This window comes from Dromiciops gliroides, chromosome 3 (genome assembly GCF_019393635.1).
Source record: "Dromiciops gliroides isolate mDroGli1 chromosome 3, mDroGli1.pri, whole genome shotgun sequence".
Classification (NCBI taxonomy): Eukaryota; Metazoa; Chordata; class Mammalia; order Microbiotheria; family Microbiotheriidae; genus Dromiciops; species Dromiciops gliroides.
The window spans coordinates 270,008,237-270,030,038 of NC_057863.1; the positions used below are offsets into that span (position 1 = coordinate 270,008,237).

The following is a 21,802-nucleotide window of genomic DNA, read 5'->3' on the forward strand; positions in this document are numbered from 1 at the left end:
TCTAGGAGATTATTTATAAAATGCAAAACCCATACCTTAACCCTATCAAATTAATCTCAAACCAGCACTTGGAAAGGGGGACTCAAAATTGAAAGCTTGTTTTCTTATCTATAAATGCCAAATTTCTTTCCCTTGTGACTAAACTATTTAAAAATAGCTGTGCAGTAGCTAATCATTCTCATATGCACTTCCCTTCCTCCCTTTTTAAAAACATTTTTTATAAATAATGTCAGACTGACAAACTTTCAGAGACCTCAGCCCAACTAACTTGAGGGAATCAAGGATCTACAATCCAAGTGCTGACCCCACCCAAAATGTTTTCTAATTCTGACCCTAGGAATGATAACTTCTCCCACCCCCTTCCCAACTAAGCCAATTTAGTCACAGCTACAAAAAAGCTGGTAAGTTAAGAAATACCCCAAGTTATTTTTAGAGTCTTAGAATTGTATGCTTACCCTAAAGAGAAAGTGTTTTCGGTGATCAGGGCCACTATCATGAACCAAGAGAAATTCGGGTGGTTGCCACCTTCTTTTATTACAGATCTCCATCAATGCAGATACAGGATGTTTACCTAAGACCCAAAAGTTAACTGATCAGGAACTAATTTCACCAATTTTAGTGAATAAATTATGAAAGTTTAATTAAAAACAGAAAAAAATTAAAAGTAACGTACTCTCACCTGACAGATCCTTCATCGCAGCAGAGAAGTTTCCAGATCTTTTTTGTGCTCTCTCCCCCACAGCAACAAGACCTGAACAGGATATGAAACTACCATAAGTTTCAAGTACTTCTGGCTTGTAGTAAAGATTTTTGCATCAAAACATAAATCTACTACTATAGGATGATCAAATAATTTAAGCAATATGCCAAGTTACTTTAATATGATTAATATCAATCCTATGTTTTCCCAGTTGTATCTGACATTTCTGAGATGCCTTATCTACATGATCCTTCTACTGATCTACTCTTAAGAGAGTATCCTAAAGTATATCACCTAAATGTCTAACCTTTACAAAAATTAACATTAATTAAAACCATTTAGGCAATAGTTTTCAAGACAAGAACTGAACTTAGCTTCACTTGATAATTAAAATACTATCCTATACAAAAAGTGTTATTAACACCAAAACTTAACCATTTCATCTGTCAAATGGGGAGATGTGAACTGTGGAGAGTAGGTACCAATCAACACTGGTAGAGATGGCTTCTCAGAGCTATCTACTGATAAAAACTCAACACTGATTTTTAAAAAAAGTTTAATTCCAATGAAACAGATTTTATAAATATCTGGGAACCTTAAAACACTAATATCAGCTATGTATTTTTGAAAGAGAAAAAGCAAGAAAAGTTGAAAAATGACCCCTCCCTCAATACAAACATACTGAACATCTTCACCAATCAAAAAGAACCAGAAGCCACCTTAAAACATTTAAGTCCAACCCTCTAATTTTCAGAGTTTTAACTCATGCAAAAATCACACAAGTAAGGAAAAAAGCCAGAATTTAAATCTACATCCTACACAGTGAATCAAAACAAACCTTTTTTTTTTTCCCCTCCTGGATTCCTTCCCAAACAACCAAATACTGCTAACACAACCACCTTAGGGCAATGACCACCTATCACATAATTCTTGGAGTTTTCAAAAATCCCTTCCTTAATATGATTTTCCTAGTTCTCTAAGAACCCACCACCCTCAACTAAATCCCAAGTATCTTTGTTTTCAATGAATTACAACTCCAAGACTCATAAAGCATTATGTCAGATTTCCTTCAAACACAACAAGGACATGAAAATTTAATTCTGCGCCAAGGAACAGCCTTCTTCTCATTTACCAACATCATCCAGATGGGGCCATTAGTTGTTGAACTTCAGTCCAGTCATTTTAAACTGAGCTTTCTTGTCTTTAAAAACTTGAAGGGCTTAGTTAGGGTGATTTTATGCAGATTATTTGTAAATGCCCTTCTATGAGACTATCCAAAATCAATTTGTATATCCAGTGCAAAATATTAACTTTGTGTAATGTTGAAGACTGATTCTATGACATATTTAATTCTAAGAGTAATTATTATACTAAATTTCATATTACTTCAAGTTAAAGAGAAACAGTAAGGATTCAAATATTAGCTCATTACAGATTAATTTTAATGTTCATCAATCTTTCATGGAGAGTTAGTGGTCACCCCAGGTTACTTATAGATCTACTGAGGGTAAGGCAATTAAACAAAGAATTTAGCCTAATTTTCTACCAATTTTAACTAAGTAGATAATTCACAGTCCCTAAAGTCTACTCCAAAATTTTGTCCTAATGTGGAAGTGACCCTGGGTTCCTAAATCAGCACACTTGATAAGTTCTACCTAAGACTAATGAATTCATTTTCTGCTGAAGGAACTGAACCAACAAAGTACAGTGAAAAAGGCTCCAGTTTTAGAAGCAGAATCCCAATTCTTTCAGTTCTGCATGTTTCCCAAATGAGGTATGTTACTTAATAACTATTCTGTTTCCTCATCTGTATAATGAGAGTGATGGTCTTTAATCTTTACCCCTACTCCCCTTCATATTCTTTTGAATCTAAGATCCTAAATGTCTGTAAGATACAGGAAGGAAGTGAAAAGCCCAGAAATTTCAATAGCCAATAAAGACTTAAACTCTTTGCGAAGCAGGGACTTGGAAGTCAAGGACAACACTGACTTAGAACACAAGTTCCAATGCAGAACCATTCTAGAAAATAGTGACAGAAAATTACAAGTAGCATCCTACAGGCAGTTGTCTCATGAAAAGAAGCTGGCCTTCATCAGCTATATACCAAGGAAATGTATGCTGCAGATCAGAATTTTAAAGACCAGTTTTTAAGATACCAAAAGAATAGAAAAGATCCTGACTTATATTACTTAAGTTTGTGACTGAAGACATCAACAAGTAACCAATTTGCCTACTTATTCATTGATCAAAACATTTATCCATGTAAATGGGGTAGCTATAATAAAAAGGGGCTATAGAGACTTTTTGAAGATAGTTTTCTAAATTAGAGCCAATACTTAGTCATGCAACTGACTGAAAGGTATAGACAACAATACACGATCTTACGGTGTTTAAGTCAATTAGATTCACTAAAGCACAATCAAGAATCTCCCATGCATATTCTAAAATCATACCAAAAACACCAACTACAGAGATAAATTGTGCAACGAGCATCAATCACACGGCAGCACCAGAAGTTAATCAGTCTCCATGATTTGATAGGCCCTACATGTGGATGATGGCAGAATTGCCAGGACAATGTACACTGGCACTTTCAATGGTCCCAAAGAAACTCCTTGATATAAAAGACCATCTTCTTAATAGAAACTGACTGTATAACTGATTCTACATTCATTGTGAACAACCTAATATGCAGTGGGAAAATGTATGCTTGTGATAGAGACAGGCAGGAGCAGCATATTACCAAGAATGACTTGCTCCCACAAAGTGGCATAACTCACGAAAGACAAATTTGATTGGAAAAGGTGGACCAGTCAGCCAGTATGGACAATTCAAAACTTTCATTATTGTTCAAAATCAAAATCAAAAACAAAAAATCCAAAACCAAAAACTCAGAGAAGGCCAGCAACAGATTGAATGGAGGCAATACAAAAGATTTATGAAAGGGCAAAGATAATAATGATCTGGGCCAGTGGAGATCCAATGAAATAAAGATAATTTAGCTGACAGTAAATTTTAATTTTTAATGGGTCTGATTATTAAGGCACCAATGTGCTTGCTTCTACCCTTTGTGTGGTTTTATGTAAACTATTCTAATGATGCTGAGTTCAAGGAAGTTACTCCACTAGTCTTTACAATCCAGGCCCAACCCAAGGAAGAATACCTATTGTTATTCCTACTTTCAACAAAGTAGAAAATTAGGAAAAAGGTGCAATAATAAAAAGTGACATTTTGGAAGGAATCATGATATAGTGTGTGGCAGAGTGTTTTGGAAAATTTAAGACAATTCTATAAGAAAATAAAGGAAGTGGAAAAAAAAAAGAATTTATACTAAAGGAGGAGAAAAGAAAAGGAATTAAATTATTATTAAAGCTTGGAACCTAATGAGAAAAACTGAATATGCCCTAATTGTTCAGAATAAGATAACCATGTTGCTTTTAAACAAAGAATTATATAACCTATATATAAAAAACTATATATGAAACATCATATATAGCGTGTTATGTTTATCCATAGCCCTAATGCCTGGCAATCAATAAAGAATTGTTAACTGGCTGAACCTGTAAAAAAAAAAAAGTCAAGACTGCAGACAAAACTGATATATCAAACCCAAATTCTGAAAAGGTACATATATAATTGAAAATGTGGCAACCATTTCCAAACATCCATACAAATTTGAGAAACCAAGTTTAAATGTTACTGTACTTTAAAGAAGCATAATACTGTATATTAAGAATACAGAGTAATAAAACATAATAAATTCCAGTTTCCAAAAAGTCAGAGAATTACCTTTTCGGTCTGTCTTAAAGTCAACTAGAATAGGCTCCTTATTTCCTTCTTTGTTTTTTCCTAATCCCTCTCCTTCTCTCCAGCCCATTTTTCTCATCAGAACGGCTCCCATTCCACCGGTTACAGGGGCTGCTCTTAAGAATTGATCCTATCCAAAGAGAGAGAGGTAAAATGTCCCAATTCTAAAGTTAGAATCTGATTATTAATTCACAGGCAACTTCCTAAATTATCTCACTTTACTTCTAGATGTTATATAAAATAATAAAACAATAAATGAATATTTCCATGATTTACCCATACTGGAGTTTCTATGTTCTAATTTTTTAAAGTATTAAATAGTAGGGGTTTTTTGAAAGTTGATTATGATGTTTTAAACTAAAATGGCAATTTTAAAACAATGGCCCATATGTCCAAAAAAAATTAGAACATTCCTTTTTCATCCACTATTTACGTTCACTGGTATCTCTTCTTAGCTTGTAAAATAAAAAAAAGGCAGTGTTAAAATATTTGACAATATTAACTCTCCCAGGTGTACCTAGTTAATGAACAAAAAACTCAGAAAACATTTAGAAATAAAGTTCAGACAAATGTTGAAGCATATTTTTGTTCAAAATTCTACCACAGAACAATCATAAAGGTTTTACTTAAGACAATCCAAATCAATAATAAAATTATTCTTACATGTTTACATGTCTATCAATAGAAATGACAATCAGACACACTGTAAGTATACCAAATTGAATTCTTTTAAAACCTGAGGTTAAAAGACTTTAAAAAACTTCCTTAAATGTTTACATACCTAGGCCTCGGTGGCCGCAGTGTTGTGAATAGTAGGGCTGGCACTGACCGGGGCAAGAAGGCAGCTACAAGCATTTGGCCCTGAAACAAGTTTCCATATAGAGGGGTGAAAGTTCACAGGTTATTCTGTGAACTATCATCTCTCCTGTATCCAACCCACTGAACCATAATTTCCATCAAAGCAGCAAACTGCTTAATGTCTTAAAATACACAATACACTGGCATTTTCAACACAGTCAGGTATTTTCATACAGTAAGAAATATATTAAAGGGCATCTATATATACCCAAAATGAAGATACAAGAGTTGACTTCTACTGAAGCAATTGTTTCAAATGAATGTGCTTTTTTTTTCCTTCTCTCTTTTTAAAAATTTTATTTTTAACTGACCTAGCAAGTAGTTATTAAGAATTATTAACTTATCAAAACAGGAAATGACAATATCCAATTACGATGAATTACCATAAAATTTACACTTCCTGTTATTGCTAAGTTAATACTAAAAAATGGCCCCAAACTACACTGAAGCTGTGTGATCTTGTTTCCCTCAGCTATTTAGCTACTGGGGGAACATATGCCAAAAAGTCACAATTGGACATTAAGTTTATCAATGTGCTCTGATGGAAGGAGGTAGCTATGGAGATAAAAAATATATATAGCCTTGGTTCAGTTCCTCAGGCTCATAAAAACATAGATTTGGAGCTAAAAGTTCCTCGATTGGTGCAGGCCATATGAAGTGTGTGTATGAAAAGAAAAGTAAGTTAATGCTTATACACTAAATTGCCTTGATGCTACACACCTAAAATGTTTTTGGTTTTTATTTTTACTTACTTCCAGGTTCATCCTTCCCTCTTTTCCACCAACCTCTCCCTAAAAAGAGGGCACTGTACAGAGTACAATTGAAAAGCAAACTCCAGAGCCACCTAGGCTTCAAATTCTTCTTCTGAATTATTTACCATGTTTTATTTCCTCAGCCCCAGGTTATGTGAAGTTGACAACATGGCTGTTTCATCTCACAAGTTCATGTTACAGAAATTTCAAAATTCTCAAACTAGTTTTGGAAACTATACCAACCAGTACACCACCACGTTAACTTACGACCAAAGCAATTTTTTTCTAATTCCTCCTTTTTCTCTAGCAAAGTCTTAAATCCAATTTCTACAACTGGGTAAATGGAAAATGGAAATATTCATGAGGACTATGTTTTATAGAAAGCGGAAGAAACAAAGGCTATCACAAATCCTTAGTGATCAATTAAAGGTTAGTTTTTATGGTATAATATGAATAAGTAAAATTTATGGGTCATTTTAATAATTAATCCTCAAACGCTACTGAAAATAAATGAACAGACTATTTTCTGTCAGGGAAGATGCTGCATGTTCAAAATTAGTTTGCATCGTCACAACAGTTCCTTTCATTGATGTGGTATGGCCTTTAATATGGAAAATATTCCTTTTCAGTTCATATGAGCCACAAAACTTGTTTTAGTATATAAATGTTAAATTTTACTGATAACAAAACATTATTACTGCTTTTGTCTACAACAACAAAATTTTAAATGGTTTTGATAAGGGGACTAGCTAAAGAGTTACATGAGCTATCTGAATGTTTAAAAATTTATTCTTCAGGGACAATCTAAGTAAAATTTCACATGCAAGGGTCTGAATTTTAGATATTTTATATAAAGGACATTTTAAATACCTGTGAGCAGCCTATTACACTGAAGATAAAAATGGAAAAAATTTGAGGGAAAATCTGAAGAAGCCAACTACTGCATCAACATAGTACCAGGCTTTTAAAAAGTTATTACTCTTAGAAAATATACTCTATTCCAAGAAAAAAAAAAAAAAATATATATATACACTCTATTCCATGATCAGTCAAGTCACCACTTCATTACCAAAAACAAAATGGAAATCTTCCAACTGAAAGTTTCGCAGATATTTCTATCCAACAATGTGCATATATATGGGATCATAATATACTTAAAGGTCCTCTAATTCTAATCTCCTAAAACTGAAGCATTCAATCTTCAAAGATATAAAGTGTGGTAACAAAACTTAACAGAAATAGATTAAGTAGACAAACTTCAAAAAGAAAAAAGAATGCCATTTTTCAAATGATATGTTTTTATCCTATGATCATGATTTAAAATGTATTTAAATACAGTGCTATGTGTTTTTAAATTTCAAATGATAATATCAGTTTCAAAACCAAATTCCTCAAGAACTGTCCAGAGAATTAAATACATAGAAATTCCACTAAAGAGTCACAGAGGACATTGATCTGGCCAGTTATTCATTGTACACACTGTCATGAAGCTATTTTCAAAAATAGCAAGAAGAGAACATCCATAGTTCAATATTGGCTCTGTGGAAATGATGACCTATAAAACCTAATATTTCAAAGGTGAACAATCAAGTTATTTATTATTAGGAACACGTGCCTGGAGCAACTAGCAAATAACATCAATACTTTAAAATTTAGTACTTTAAGCTTAGTATATATGTACTGTATCTCATGGTGCCTCACAACCCTGTCTCCATTTGGAGAATCTGGAGTGCCAAGAAGTTACTTGCCCAAGATCACACAAGGAGTCAGAGGTAGAGCCGGACATAGAACCCTTCCCAGGCCTTTAGACCACGCTGCCTCCCAGTTTCAGCACTGGTATGATGCCAATACTCCTGAAACAAATTCCCATCACCCTCCCACCAAGCCAATTTCCTCCATCATCATGCCGAAAAATTCATTTCTTCAGGAAGCCCTTCCTTAACCACCTAAGGCTCCCCCAACAATGAGGTAGCTGTAGGTGGAGTCCGCAGATTTTATTGCAGAAATCTGAAAACAGATGCACCTATGTCTTCACCGCACGAGTCGTCCATCCACTCCCTTTGTTTTTAGGGTCTTAAATATCCTGTTGTTCTCCTGAGATCAGTGGTTCTCAATTTGAGGTCTGTGGACCACCAGTGGCCATGAGGGCCTGATTGGTGGTCCATAGCATTCCCCATTCCAACCCTTCACCCTCAATTCCCACCCCATCACCACTGCCAATCCCACCACTGCCATTCTCCAGCCATCCTCCCCCCAACCATCCAATCCCATGGCAAAATTGCCACATGCAATTGTTCTAGAGCTGGGAATCTCCCCACTACTTCTGCCTAAAACCAACTAACTAAGAACCAGTGGGAAATAGGAAAGGGGCTGGAGGTCATGAAAGGGGTGAGGAACTGGGGCTGAGGGATTCTGTGGGAGGGTGCAGGCACTAGGGTAGGGGCAGGGAATTCAGGGAAAAAACAGTGGGTGGAAAGCAGGAGGTGGTAGAGGGATCCTAGGGGTAGTGATCCACCAAAGATAAACCTTTCACGTGTCCCATGATGAGGAAAAATTTGAGAACCACCGCTTTAAGTTATTAGATTAGTAGCCCAACAGGAACTGTGGAATATTCTTTACAGCACCTGGCACACAGTTAGCACTCAAAAAATGGTTAACAAAAATACCACCACCAAAAGCAACAACAATAATAAATTTTAAAATGACCTAAGGATATAAACTGGGTGGATCATGAGCCAGTTTTAAACATTTGCCATTTTTCCATGGATCAGGTCCATCTTCAATGTCCATCCTAGAGTATATATACATAGCAAATTTACTTATGAATTTCAGTTAGAGCCAGACAAATTAGGTTTCTCACTCATGCACTTAAAAATTTTGTAAATGTTTTAGGATTCTATTTGGATGCATGTGTCTATCTGCATAATGAGTACCTTTTTTATCCAGGCTTGAGCACCAGTATTTGCCAACTGTTCTTGTGTCAAAACTTGTACTCCTGTACTTCCTGTGAACTGGCCTGGTATTGAGTTTAGTTGAGCCCAGGCATCAATCTAAAGAAAGCAAGTAATCACATTTGAATAACTAAAATAAGATTAATAAATCTCCATTTAAACAATCCCATTTACCTTTCTAAAATGTGCGTTCAGTTTGGGATAAAAAGAGACAAAAACAATGGATTTTTAAATAATGACATAATCAATTGAATTATGATCATAGATTTAAAGCTGCAAGGGATCATGGATGTCAATCTAGTCCAACCCCTTTATTTTACAGATGAGGAGATTAAAGTTAAGAAGGGTCTGAAGTCACACAGTAGCTGCAAACCCATGTTAGAGGATCACAGATTTAGGGTAAAAGGGACTTCTAAGATGATAAAATCCAATTCCTTCATTTTACAGATTAGGAAACCTAAATGACTTGCCCATGGTCACATAGATAGTAAGACTAAGAAACAGGCTATGAATGCAGGTCTTTTGACCACATCCAGTATTCTTTCCCCTACATTATAGTTACTTCCATAAATGTTCATTTTTTAAAAAATTCCTATGTTTAAGTCACCACGTGGTGTGACTCTTGATGAAATGAAGAAAAATGAATGATCTCCAATTGTGACCAGACTTATAAACAAAGTTTCTCCAAAAATGAAATAACAAAAGCAACTTTAAACCTTTCTTCCTATTTTGGCACAGGGGCAAGAGGAATTTAAAGGAAAAAATACAAAGTTAGCTTTCTTGCTCCCTCAGAAATATTTGAAATTGAAAAACAAAACAGATTACATCCAGCTAACTTTTTTTTTTTAAACATTTTTTTTTTTAATGAGGCAATTGGGGTTAAGTGACTTGCCCAGGGTCACACAGCTAGTAAGTGTTAAGTGTCTGAGGCCGGATTTGAACTCAGGTCCTCCTGAATCCAGGGCCGGTGCTCTATCCACTGCGCCACCTAGCTGCCCCCCAGCTAACTTTTGAAAGATCTATCCCTCCTTTTGCATCTATCACCTAATGTGTAAAAAAATATTAATTTGTCTATTTTAAAAATCTGATTAATCTGAACAAAGAAAAATAAATAAATAAAGATAAAAAAGCAAAGATGGGGTGGGGGGGACAGCTAGGTGGCGTAGTGGATAAAGCACCAGCCCTGGATTCAGGAGTACCCGAGTTCAAATCTGGCCTCAGACACTTGACATTTACTAGCTGTGTGACCCTGGGCAAGTCACTTAACCCTCATTGCCCTGCAAAAACCCAAACCAAAACAAAAAACAAAGCAAAGATAGCTAAAGTTTAAAACATGGTTATAAATAGATAAGTTTCCATTCCTGATATTTTACTAAATAACAAAATCCCCCCCTCAAACAGTTTGAGCTCTAAAAATTTCTGCTGCCAAATGCAAACATCAAACTAAATATGACGTGCTTATGAGAAGATTCACACATTCACACTCTAATCAAGTCTCTTCTCTCCAAATGCATGAATTTGTTCCACAGTAATGTTTTCCTCTAAGTCTACAATTAAAAGGCAAATCGAACCAATAAGTTAAATCATCAGGATAATTAATATTCAAAAATTTTCATCTAAAATAGCCAGCTTGTTAAGATAAATGAATTTTCTGAATAACCAAGTTATTCTCATTTAACTTTATATCCTAAATCTAACTTAAGTAAAAATAAATGTAGCCTATACTAGAAACTTGAATACACTAGACTAATACATACCCGTTCTTGCGCTCGATTTAACATGCTCATGGCTTCAAGGTCAAATGCATTTTCACTAAGTCTCTTCTGAGCAAGTGCACGTTCACTCATTGCTGTAGAGATGTCCACAGGCTAAGGAAGAAAAAAAAAGATTTCAAATTATCATAACCAAAAAAATGGTATTTTACATACCATCTTATGTCCTTGTTATAAACCAAAATTTTAAAATGCAGGAAGGAAAACATTACTAATACCTTATATTTGACAGTTCCCAAAGTACTTCTGCATGCAATATTCACATTTAGCTCTTACAACAAACCAATGAAGAGGGAAGGTATTATGAACTATTTTCCTTTTTTATTAAAAAAGAGAAAAAAAACTGAAATATGGTGTTTCTTAAGTGACAGAATTACCCTAATAAAGTGGCAATAGCAAGATCTTCTATCTCCCATTCCAGTTTAATTCCCAACATATCATATTGCCTCCATAAAGAACTATGAAATTTAAATTTCAATTCATCCCTTTCAGTGAAAAAAATTTTTTCTCATATCCAATTAACTTTTATTAATTAGTATATATTTTTATTTTGTAAGGAGATAGATACCTTGACTAACAATAGTTTTATTAAAAGGCCAAAAGTTTGAAAAGCAAAAGACAAAAGATGTTATGACTTTAATCTTCCTTTCAAATCACTAACCCAAATCTTTTTACCTTGATTCAAGGTGATTTGCTGAACCAATATGACCCCAAATCATTATGGTAGAGTGGGAACTAGATCTGGAGATGGAGGTCACAGGATCAATTCTTGGTTCAGCAATCAAAAGTTAAGAACTCATAGTCTTATCAATTAACCTTCCTGAACTTCAATTTACTTATCTGTAAAATTAAGGGAGTGGATTATATAATATCTTAATTTTATTCCAACTGAACCTGAATACATTTTTTATTTTAATTCCAATTTATATAAAATGAAATTTGTAAAGTATTGGCATTTAAAAAGTACATATTACATGTCTAAATGAAAAAAATTAAAGCAAACAGGGAAGGATTCTTTTAGCTAGACAAAGAGTAACAAGGTGTTTTTTTTTAGGGGTCCAAGTATTTGGAAAAACTTTGAAATACCAGCAAGAAAATAACTTGAGATATACATATAAAAACTAAATGATCCAAACTATGATTTGGTAAATGCACCATCAATTTATGGCAATCGACCTAATTTTCAAGATTTTCTTTTCTTGGAAGAGTAATAATTTATTACATATCTGGTGTACATATATGTATCTCAAATTCTTTTATTAAAATTTTTTTCTAAATCTTAAATGGATTTGAGTTGAAATGTATGTATTATAAAGATATAACTACCAAATCATGAGAACTAGCAATGTTATAGTTCAATTTCCCACCTAGTGTAGATTTCTCCCATTCAAAATCTTTGATCTATAACACCTCAACTTTTAATAAAAATTTGGGAGCATTCCAAAATAGTTACTTCTTGGGTCACTGTGTGTACATGTGTGACCTTGACCAAGTTACTTCCTCTCCCTAGGTCTTATTCTTAACCTGTAAAATGAGAGGACTAGCTTATATGGCCTTAAGGTCCCTTGCAGCTATTCTAAGATTCTATGATCTCACATTTCCCTACAGGACCTTAAGGACCAAAACGACGACCTAAGTCGTTCAAGCATTGTTTGAAGTGATTTGTGCTGGCAAGAATTTGAACTGTTTCAAATTTCTGATGCCTATTCAATAATTTGCAGTTTAATCTTTTCTATTCAATCCTGGTTAAGTTTCTATTCTCTAACATTTCTTGAAATTCAGTGTTGGGAATTGTTTGTCTACCATAAGTCCTTATAAAGTATTTTAAAATACAATGAATGTTATTAAAATAGGTGTGGCAAGGTTAATAAAGCTAGCCAGTAATGTTGATATGAAGAAATGTTACTGATAAATTGGACAGATACCATTTAATGTTGGTTGAAGTAAACTTGATAGAAAAGCATAATGTGGTCTGGGTCACTTGCAACCATCTTGTGTATAAATCAACTTGTTCATGTAAGTATGTATTTTCTTTTTGTTACTTCACACCTTTTTCATTTTTTGATAAGGCAATGTTTCAATAGTAAAGAGTTCAAATGTTTCTTTCATCCTAAATATTGTCACCTCCACAATTCATTAAATATGTATTTTAGAGATCCAATTTTAAAAGCAAGTTCACTTTAAGTATATGTATGAATTTCTCTTAAAATTATACAATTTTATTTAGTTTCTTCTTAAGTAATACAACCCTAATGATATCTAATGCTGTTTAACTTTAGGTTCATTACAAAACAGCATGTTGACTATTAAACTCAGTACTCACCATTTTAGAGATTACAAGGAGACATCTTTAAAATAACATGAATCTGTACCACCTTGTAACCCTTTAGAGATATTGAAAGTTTGCCTCAAAAGACTCCTGCTTTTCTGGCTAGCTGGGACTACAAACAACAATACACAAAAAAGCTTATTCAAATCCTTTTAGATGAGAGTACTGAATCACTTTAAAGTGCCCACCCCAAATAACACAATGCTGATTCTAAAAAAAACTAAGTCTTTATATCCTGTATAAGCTTAACATTTTAAAGGCAGCTCTGAAGCTAAAAAGTAATGTAAATATTCCAAAAGATACACAAGCCTACTCTCAAAAAAGAATGATAGAAAATGTAATCAACATAAATGTTTTCATGCATATATTAAATCTTAAGTGTAACTTTTAGTCAATTTTCTGAACTGGGACAACTTTAAAACTATTTGATACCATTATTATTTATCAAGTGCCCATATGTATATATAATGAGCCAGACAGAAAAACAGCTTGAAAGTCATATACTCTCTAGCACTACTTAGAGTTGAGATAAATGTTTTTAGGGTCCAAATTTCAACTCCAGTTTTATCATAATCAATAACCACTGTCCATTAGGTAATCTCTTTCATCAATAAAGGAGACTACTTCTTAACAAGTAGCATTGAAATTAATCTTAATTTGCATTATGGGCTACATATTCATGGCCTGAATCATTAAAATTTATTTACTTTTTCCATGATCAAATATATTTCTTTTTTAAATGAGTTACTGCCTCTAAAATTCAATTTATTCTATTGAAACTGTCCTACAGGTGCAGCTAGGTGGCGCAGTGGATACTGCACTAGCTATGGAGTCAGAAGAGCCAAAGTTCAAATTCAACCTCAGACACTTGACACTTACTAGCTGTGTGACCCTGGGCAAATCACTTAACCCCAATTGACCCACCCTCCCCTCCCCCCAAAAAGGTAACTGTCTTTCAACAGAGTAGAATAAAAATGGACCACTTTTTTTAATGTCAGAAATAAAATACTCTGATTAGCATCATGAGGTAAAGGAAATTTTTTAAAAAAGATTTATAATAGACACTAGAAGACTGACATTTCCAATAAGAAATGGAAAATTAGGTCAGTAGCCAAAAAATCATATCATGTAATAAAGAATTTTTGATTATCTTTCAGGTATTAATATGTATAGACACAACCAGGAGGGAGAGACTATTTGGAGTAGAAAATATAGAATCCGCCCATAAGCCAAGTTCCTGCCACATCTGTTACATAGAAGTAGTTTTGCGCTTTTTTTGTTCCCCTACTACTTTGCAGTGCCTACCTAGCAGAGTACAAACTTAAAACTTTTTAGCTTGACTTGTGTAATCCTGGGAAGTCATGTTAGCCTCAATTTTTTCATTGAGAAGTTTTAAGACTATTATATAAATATAATATATAAGTAATAAGACTATTATATTAAAAAAATCTAAGACTAATTTCTGATTTGCATTGGTAGAAGGAATGTGATCAGCTGGAATTGCTTTCATCAAGGAAATTACAAGTTCAGACCAAAAAAGTATCAAGAAAAAAAAAAATCAAAATTTGGTGTTTCAAATGTTTTCACTATTATATATTTGAGCCTCACACTTGGTAATGTACATATCAAGGGAAATTTTGATTATAAAAATTAATTTCAACTACACAATAATGGGGGGAGGGGGAGAGAGGAGGAGATAGAGGATACTGACTGAATGAAAATTTTAAGGTAAACTAACATTTGAAAAAACTTTTATATTAATATACACCTCACTTTTGTGAGTGACTAAGGTGAGATTTGCACCACCAACCCAGCCCCCCAATCTTCCTTGAATAAAAGTGATAGCTAATCTTTAAATATTAGAAACTTCTAAGATTTGGCTGTACTGGAACAGTTAGTTATTCTTGACTGCACAGGGGACCTTGGTGGGGGTGGGAAAGGGAACAAAGGAAACCCAAATTCAAATGTATTTAAGAAATATATTTGGCTAACACATCGTAATTCTTTTTAAGTTAGCTTAAAACTAGAGTCTCCTTGATTGTTTAAATATTTACAAATGGGAAAAAACAAATTACTCCTGACTAGATATTGCATTAATATTACTCTGATTTAAGAAACTTTCTTTTAAGTCTCTGAAGTAGTCAATTTTATTTGTTTTACCAAAAAAACAGTCCTCTTATTCTACAGTAATACATTTCTCAAACATTTATGACAATATGACCAAAAATTAATACAGTCCTCTGCTGCAGGTTCTTCACATATAAAGACGATATTACTGACCCACTGTCAATATAGTTATTTTTTATAGTGTAGCGATGGTTTTATGTTGATCCATCCACATCTTTGTGTAGTCCCAAACCGGACCAACAGTAGTAGTACTCATTTGCAAAACAATTGGTTGGAGTTAGGAATTCAGTTTGTGGCCAGAGCATAGCAAAGCTAATTGGCTCATATGGAGAATGTATCTTTAACTGTCACACAATAAATTGTATTTGGTATGTACAAAGTTCATTTCCTTTATTAAAATGAAAGGCTCCTTGACAAGTAATTCTACTACCAATAAGATACTGCTGCATTAACTGAAATTTACTTCTGCCAAGTCATTTCAACTCCAAAAATGTGGCATTTAAGAAGTAATTCTCCCATAAAGTTATCACTAACTACTCAATAAATGTAGTTCCCCTCAAAAATTTGTTCACTGGGTACTTCATAAATTTGAGCATACTCAGCATGTGGAGATACCAGTATTTCCATTTCTGAAATTTTCTTCTAGGTGTTAGTAAACACTATGTAATATGTAACATGTGAATAAGAGGTGAAAAGAATTGATTTTTTAAAAAATCTTCACCCTTTCTCAACCCAAAAGATTAAGGAATATGTTGCTCAGATCTAGGTTACTTCAAAAATGGTGAAGAGTGGCAAGCGTGATCAGACTAGACTTTTGGCTTAAATTAATATACCTTCCTTTCAGTTCAATTAAGATTCACTAAACATTTTCCCAATGTTTTCTTCTGTCCGCTGTTAATGTTTGCAATCCTATTAAAATATTCCATGGCAGTTTAGGATCTTAGGAAACATCATCCGGAAAAAGGTATAATAGTTCTTCATTCCGTAGCAACACTTCCCATGTTAAAAATCTTCCTAACTACTCACACTAATTTTGAATGTGTTCCACCATACTTGTTAAATGCCTAATTAGATGCATCAAACTCATTTAATACAAGTGTGTTATGAGGAAACCTAAAGTAAGTTTGAGGCTGTTTAGATCTAGTTGTTTACATAATAAAAGGAAGTCACTACCAAATGTTAATCATGTCCCTTTTGAGAAATTTAAAAGGTTCAGGTACCTTGATCTGGGTTTTAAATGTTGCCATTAATTCATTAAAATAGTTTCCAAACAAGGTAAAAAAAAAGCGCTAATATGAAATAAGATGACAAATTCCCAAGTTTTCTCCATATTGGGGACATTACAGCATGTTTCAATTCTGTGGAACCACGAGCAGATGAGAATCCCCAAAGCAATTATCAGCTGGTAAACAGAATTTTCAATGGCTAGTTATGTTTCTCAGCATCAATGCTTGCTACATGTCAAAATGCCGGACTAAAAGTGCACAGTGAAAATGTTGCCTGTGAATTGACAGGCTAAAGGGAAAAAAAATACTGCTATCAAAATGTTATTATGTTTCTGATTTGGGTTCTGTTCACTTTCTAATTTAAAAAATTGGATTTGTTTACTTATGACATTAAAGGTGTGGAGTGATCAGAGTATTCAATGTCTCTGAAGGGGCATGGATCTATATAAAGGACAGGTCTCTCTGACCTACAGACACCCAGACTGCAGGGAAAGGAGGATGTGGGGAACACCACTTTTACAGGGCATTGGGGAGTTAGCCCAGTCCACGGAGGTGTGTCCGGGCTATGGGAATAATGGGCAGGAGAAAGAAAAGGTAGTTGAGGGATCATTTGGGAGTTCCCACCCCCCTACTGAATCTCCACCCTCCCAGATCCCCCAAGCGTGATTTTGCACAACAAGTTAAATAAAAGTAAACTGTTTATTAAAAGATACAGCAAAGGTACAGATACAGAGATACATACAAAGATACAGATATATATATATTTACATATATATACAGTCTTGCTGTTCTGATGTGCACTATAATGAGTAGCACATTATTTAGTCAGGCAGCATTTTAATGGGGGTTGTTTGGCATTATCACCGCATCATTTTGACAAGATACTACTACAGCCACACAAGTATTTCCAAGTGTGGATTCCACTTCTCCAACTTTTAATAGTAGCAGAGAGAGGGAGAAGGGAATGGAGAAAGAGGCTGAGCATGAGGTTAAACACAGGAATAAAAAAAAAGGGCCAGGGTAGTGAGGGGAAGGGAAAATGAGGAAAAATAGAAGGGAATCTGACAAATAATCTGGAGGTACAATTAAGGAACTTTATTTATGAAAAATGGACTGTGTACCCAAGTTGTTTGTCAGCCTGCAAGGATCATTTCAAGTTTGATTCAAGTGTTCAACCTGAAGCTCAGCCTATCTCCCTGATTCCTTTACCCACTAAACTTGCTACCACCAAAATCTAGAGCTATAAAGCCTGGAAGCAAAACGGGAAGCTAAAGAAAAGTTGTACCTTGGGCTACCTCCCCATAAATGCAAGGAGGGCCCAATGTTGGGTAAGGACGTGACAACACTGTTCTCTGCAATTCGATGCTGTTCACTTTGTGGCGTGGTTCCACAAAGTGAATTGCATCGAGTTACTGTGAAATGAGTAGCTGCGGGTTGTCTCATCTGTCGTCTAACCCGGCCCTGCCGTTTAACCCGACCCTAAGAAGAGTGAAACAGAATCCAAATCAGATATAAAATAACAATAAAATGGCAGTTTTAGGTATTTTAAGAAAAAAAGGGTAAAATGTTACTTTTACTTACCTCAGTAGGCAAATTGCTGCTGAAGACATTATCATCGTCTTTGTTTTCTTCACCATTTTTCTCTACAGGAACCCACTCGCCATAGACACTATCTGCTTCCTTTTTTCTGTGTTGAGAGCCAGATGATACAGGAAATTCTTTTGTCAATGTTACCTGATTTTTTGGTGGAGTTGGTTTTGCAGCAGCAATCTAAGGAACAAAAACAATGTTTCACAAATTAAGGTTTTGATAGAACACCAAATTTGAATAATTGCCATATAATCTCTGGTGATATTCACTTAACATATATTCTCAGGCATACATTTTTTAAATTTCTTCTCAGAAATCTAAAAGTTTAAAAATGGAATTTCTAAAATGGAATTTAAAGCCAAAATATTCCCATATAAACTTTAAGTTACCAGCTTTTGACTTCTTGTATCAATTGCAGTACTCACATTTAAGTTGAAAAAAATGGGTTTAGGTTCATTGAGTTTAAAGGGATGATGATAGAAAGGACGTTCTTCCTCCTCTTCATCCGAAACATGGGGCTTGTTCACTATAACATCATCATCTTCTTTACTTTGTGCAATCTGTTTGCATTTCTTAAAGAGTAAAAAAAAACAAACAAAAGATAATCTTACACACCCTGTATACACAGACAAACACATCACTTCTTAATGGGACCAAAACCATGTAAAATAACTTTTAAAAGTACAAATTTACATTTAGACAGATGAGTTAGCTACTTAGCAGACTTTGGCCAGTCAGTCAGTCAACAACATTTATTGAGCACCTACTGTGTGCAGAGCACTGTACTGGGTACTGTCAGGGAGATACAAAAAGTAAAAGACATGGTCCCTGCCCTCAAGGAGCTTACAATCTAGATCAAAAGACAGAATACATACACATGAAATAACTGAAGAACGCTTTTACAGAGCAACACATTAACAAGTGCAAACTGATATAATACAAACTGAGTACATAAGTGCTGAGGGAATGCAGGCTAGAGTGAACAGAGTCGGGTGGGGTTAAATTATCAAGGAAGATTCCCTTAAAGGGGTTTAGAGCCAGATTGTGAAGGTGAGGGACACTGATTCAAGAAAAGAAGGAAAGGTAATTCTTAGGGGGTGGTTAGAACAAGATTCATAAGACAGGAAAAATAAAGATGTCTGTTCATAACTGTAGGGTAGGAGTGGAGGGGGAAAAGGGAAATTACTGACATTTTTTTTCCATGAATGTTTTATAGATCAAAGACTCAATGGGTTCCATCTTGCATACAAGTAGAGTTCAATTTTTTTTTTAAAAAGGTAAAAAGGGCAGGGAGTTAGTGACAAGGTCTGATATATGAAGCAGACAAAGTCAATTCCTTCCTGAGAAGTTAGGTAAAGGCTCTGTTGCCTGGCTTAAAAAATGACAATGAAAATTTGGATGGACCTGTCTCTGTTTTCTCTATACAAGCACTAGAATTCTTCACATCCATTATCAATTTGAAAATATCACAAAAGGGGGCTCATTTAGCCAAAAGAACAAATTATATAAGGCTTGTGACCAAAAGAACAGAAAGTATTGACAGTGGAGGGCTGGCATAAGGCTAGCCAATAACAAGTTTCAACATATGAAACAATGTGGTATTTTCTGGATCCTAGCAGCAATATTTCAGCGTTCTCAAAAAGAAAAAAAAAACCCCACAAAACAAGCCTCAACTGAAAAGACCAAATGAAAACAGTAAATATGCTTAATATATGTTACTGCCAAAACCCGAACCGCAGGAAGAACTGATAATGGCCGGCCATTATCGACAACGGCTGGTACCGAGCGGCCAAAACCCGAAATGTTGATGCGAAAGAAGTTCCTTTCAGGCAATGGCCGGCTATTCTCATTAATTTCCAAGCTCCGGTGGCAAAAGATCATTTCTGAAGATTGTCTGTGTCTTTGCGTATGTGTAGTACACTCGTGGCGGTCAGTGAACACGTCGTGAATGGAAACGAAACGGTAGGCGCGCTTCTGCGTGTTGCTCACTCAACACCTCCTCCATTCAAACGAAACGTCCCGCGCCTCAGTCAGTTTGGCTTCTAAAACTGGAAAGCAAAAGTAATGGGAAGTAACTTTTAGCTAGCGGAGCTTAGCCATCCCGGATAATGGCCTGCTAAACGGAGCTTCTGCCGCTGCCATGTCTGTATTTCGGGTTTTGGCTGCTCAGTGCCAGCCATTATCAGTTCAGCCCGCAATTTGGGTTTTGGCACGCTCCAGAGTCAACATCACTGAAATAATCAATTTTAAAATTGGAGGCAAATTTTGAACTAGCTTACCTCAGTGAGCTCTTCTATTGTGGCTCCTCCTGACTTTTTAGCAACTTTCTCTTCTACTGTTGGTGGAGGTGCAGGTTTTAGGTTTGGCGGTAAAGGAACACCAGCCTTAGCACACATGGCAGCTGCATTAGCTTTGGCTATTTCAAGTAGTTGAGCCTTATCTGTAAGGATAGTAAAAATTTACAAGTAGTGTACTTTTCATATTATACAATCAAAACAGTTTTGTACTTTTCTAAACATTAACAAACATCAAAATTCTTGAACTTGGTTTTGCAGAAATTTTTGGGAAAATAATACCCACGATTTCCTGTCACCTATTTTCTTTTATCTCCTAGTTTCCTTCTCTACCAACCCGATTTAGAGATCCACAATCTACTTAGATTTAAAAAAAGGAGCCACACTTGCACTCTAGAATGATAGATTATCAGTCAATATTTAAATGTAAGCTGTTCTACATGCAAAACTGGAGACAGGATTTTAGCTCTGGTAATGAATCCTTAAAGCAGGTCTGCTTCTCTTAGTCTAAATTCACCAATGATACAAAACCTTACTAACACCACCTACTGAACTGGCCCCACAAACATTTTTTCCTGTAAAGAAAAGCCAATACTATAACCCACAAAAATTATTTCAAAACAGTTGTTGGATCTGTTAAAAGAATGATTAAAGAATAGAGTTTTAAATGGCATTCCAAGCTGCCTTCTAACAAACCTTCTACTCTCCACGGGCAGGGCAATGAGGGTTATATGACTTGCAGGGCAATGAGGGTTATATGACTTGCCCAGGGTAACACAGCTAGTTAAGCATCATGTGTCTGAGGCCAAATTTGAACTCAGGTCCTCCTGAATCCAGAGCCGGTGCTTTATTCACTGTGCCACCTAGCTGCCCCTCTAAGTTACCTTTTTCCTAATGCATTCCCCCAAAATACCAGGGTATTAAGTCCATGAATAAATTCAGTTCAACACTAATTAACTATTTACTACATGACTAGAATAGAAAGGTAACACAATAGTTTCTACTACCCAGGAGCAAATACATTTAAGGAAAAAAACTATATGCCATTATGGATAGAGGGCCACCAGCCTTGGAGTCAAGATGGCCTGGGTTCAAGTCCTGCCTGTCACTCAATCTCTCAGTGTGCAAAATCTGAAACTCTTTTTAGGTATGTTATTCACAATAGTGCTACAAGCAGTTACCACATCATATCCAATGACCTAAAACTACAGAAAAACTGACAGTTTGCATCAGTAGGAGTTTCTATATCAGGAATTCCCCACAGATAGGTCCAGACCACCCCCATCTCCACAAAATTAGGCAGCATAAAAAACCCAGAGATAAATGTATTAAAAAACAGCAACCCAATGGACTAGAAAGTAATTATTCAAGTTGATTTTTAGTTTTCTACAATTCC

The 21,802-nt window shown here is 35.0% G+C and overlaps 1 protein-coding gene across 11 annotated transcripts in view; it reads right to left on the reverse strand.

Annotated features, from left to right (window-relative positions):
- SON (SON DNA and RNA binding protein) overlaps window positions 1-21,802 on the reverse strand; it is a 34,914-nt gene that overhangs the window by 1,607 nt on the left and 11,505 nt on the right. For 3 of the 11 annotated variants that reach the window (XM_043996350.1, XM_043996348.1, XM_043996351.1), the window contains 8 exons: window positions 20,392-20,552; window positions 18,538-18,684; window positions 18,104-18,292; window positions 10,826-10,936; window positions 9,051-9,167; window positions 4,490-4,637; window positions 674-751; window positions 456-571 (listed from right to left, as the gene is read on the reverse strand). In XM_043996350.1, coding sequence (XP_043852285.1) covers window positions 456-571; window positions 674-751; window positions 4,490-4,637; window positions 9,051-9,167; window positions 10,826-10,936; window positions 18,104-18,292; window positions 18,538-18,684; window positions 20,392-20,552 — 1,067 coding nt within the window. Of the gene's footprint in view, window positions 1-455; window positions 572-673; window positions 752-4,489; window positions 4,640-5,288; window positions 8,909-9,050; window positions 9,168-10,825; window positions 10,937-17,222; window positions 18,002-18,103; window positions 18,293-18,537; window positions 18,685-18,849; window positions 20,161-20,391; window positions 20,553-21,802 lie in introns of those variants that run through there. The other 8 variants (XM_043996349.1, XM_043996352.1, XR_006355702.1 and 5 more) reach the window with 7 other exon arrangements.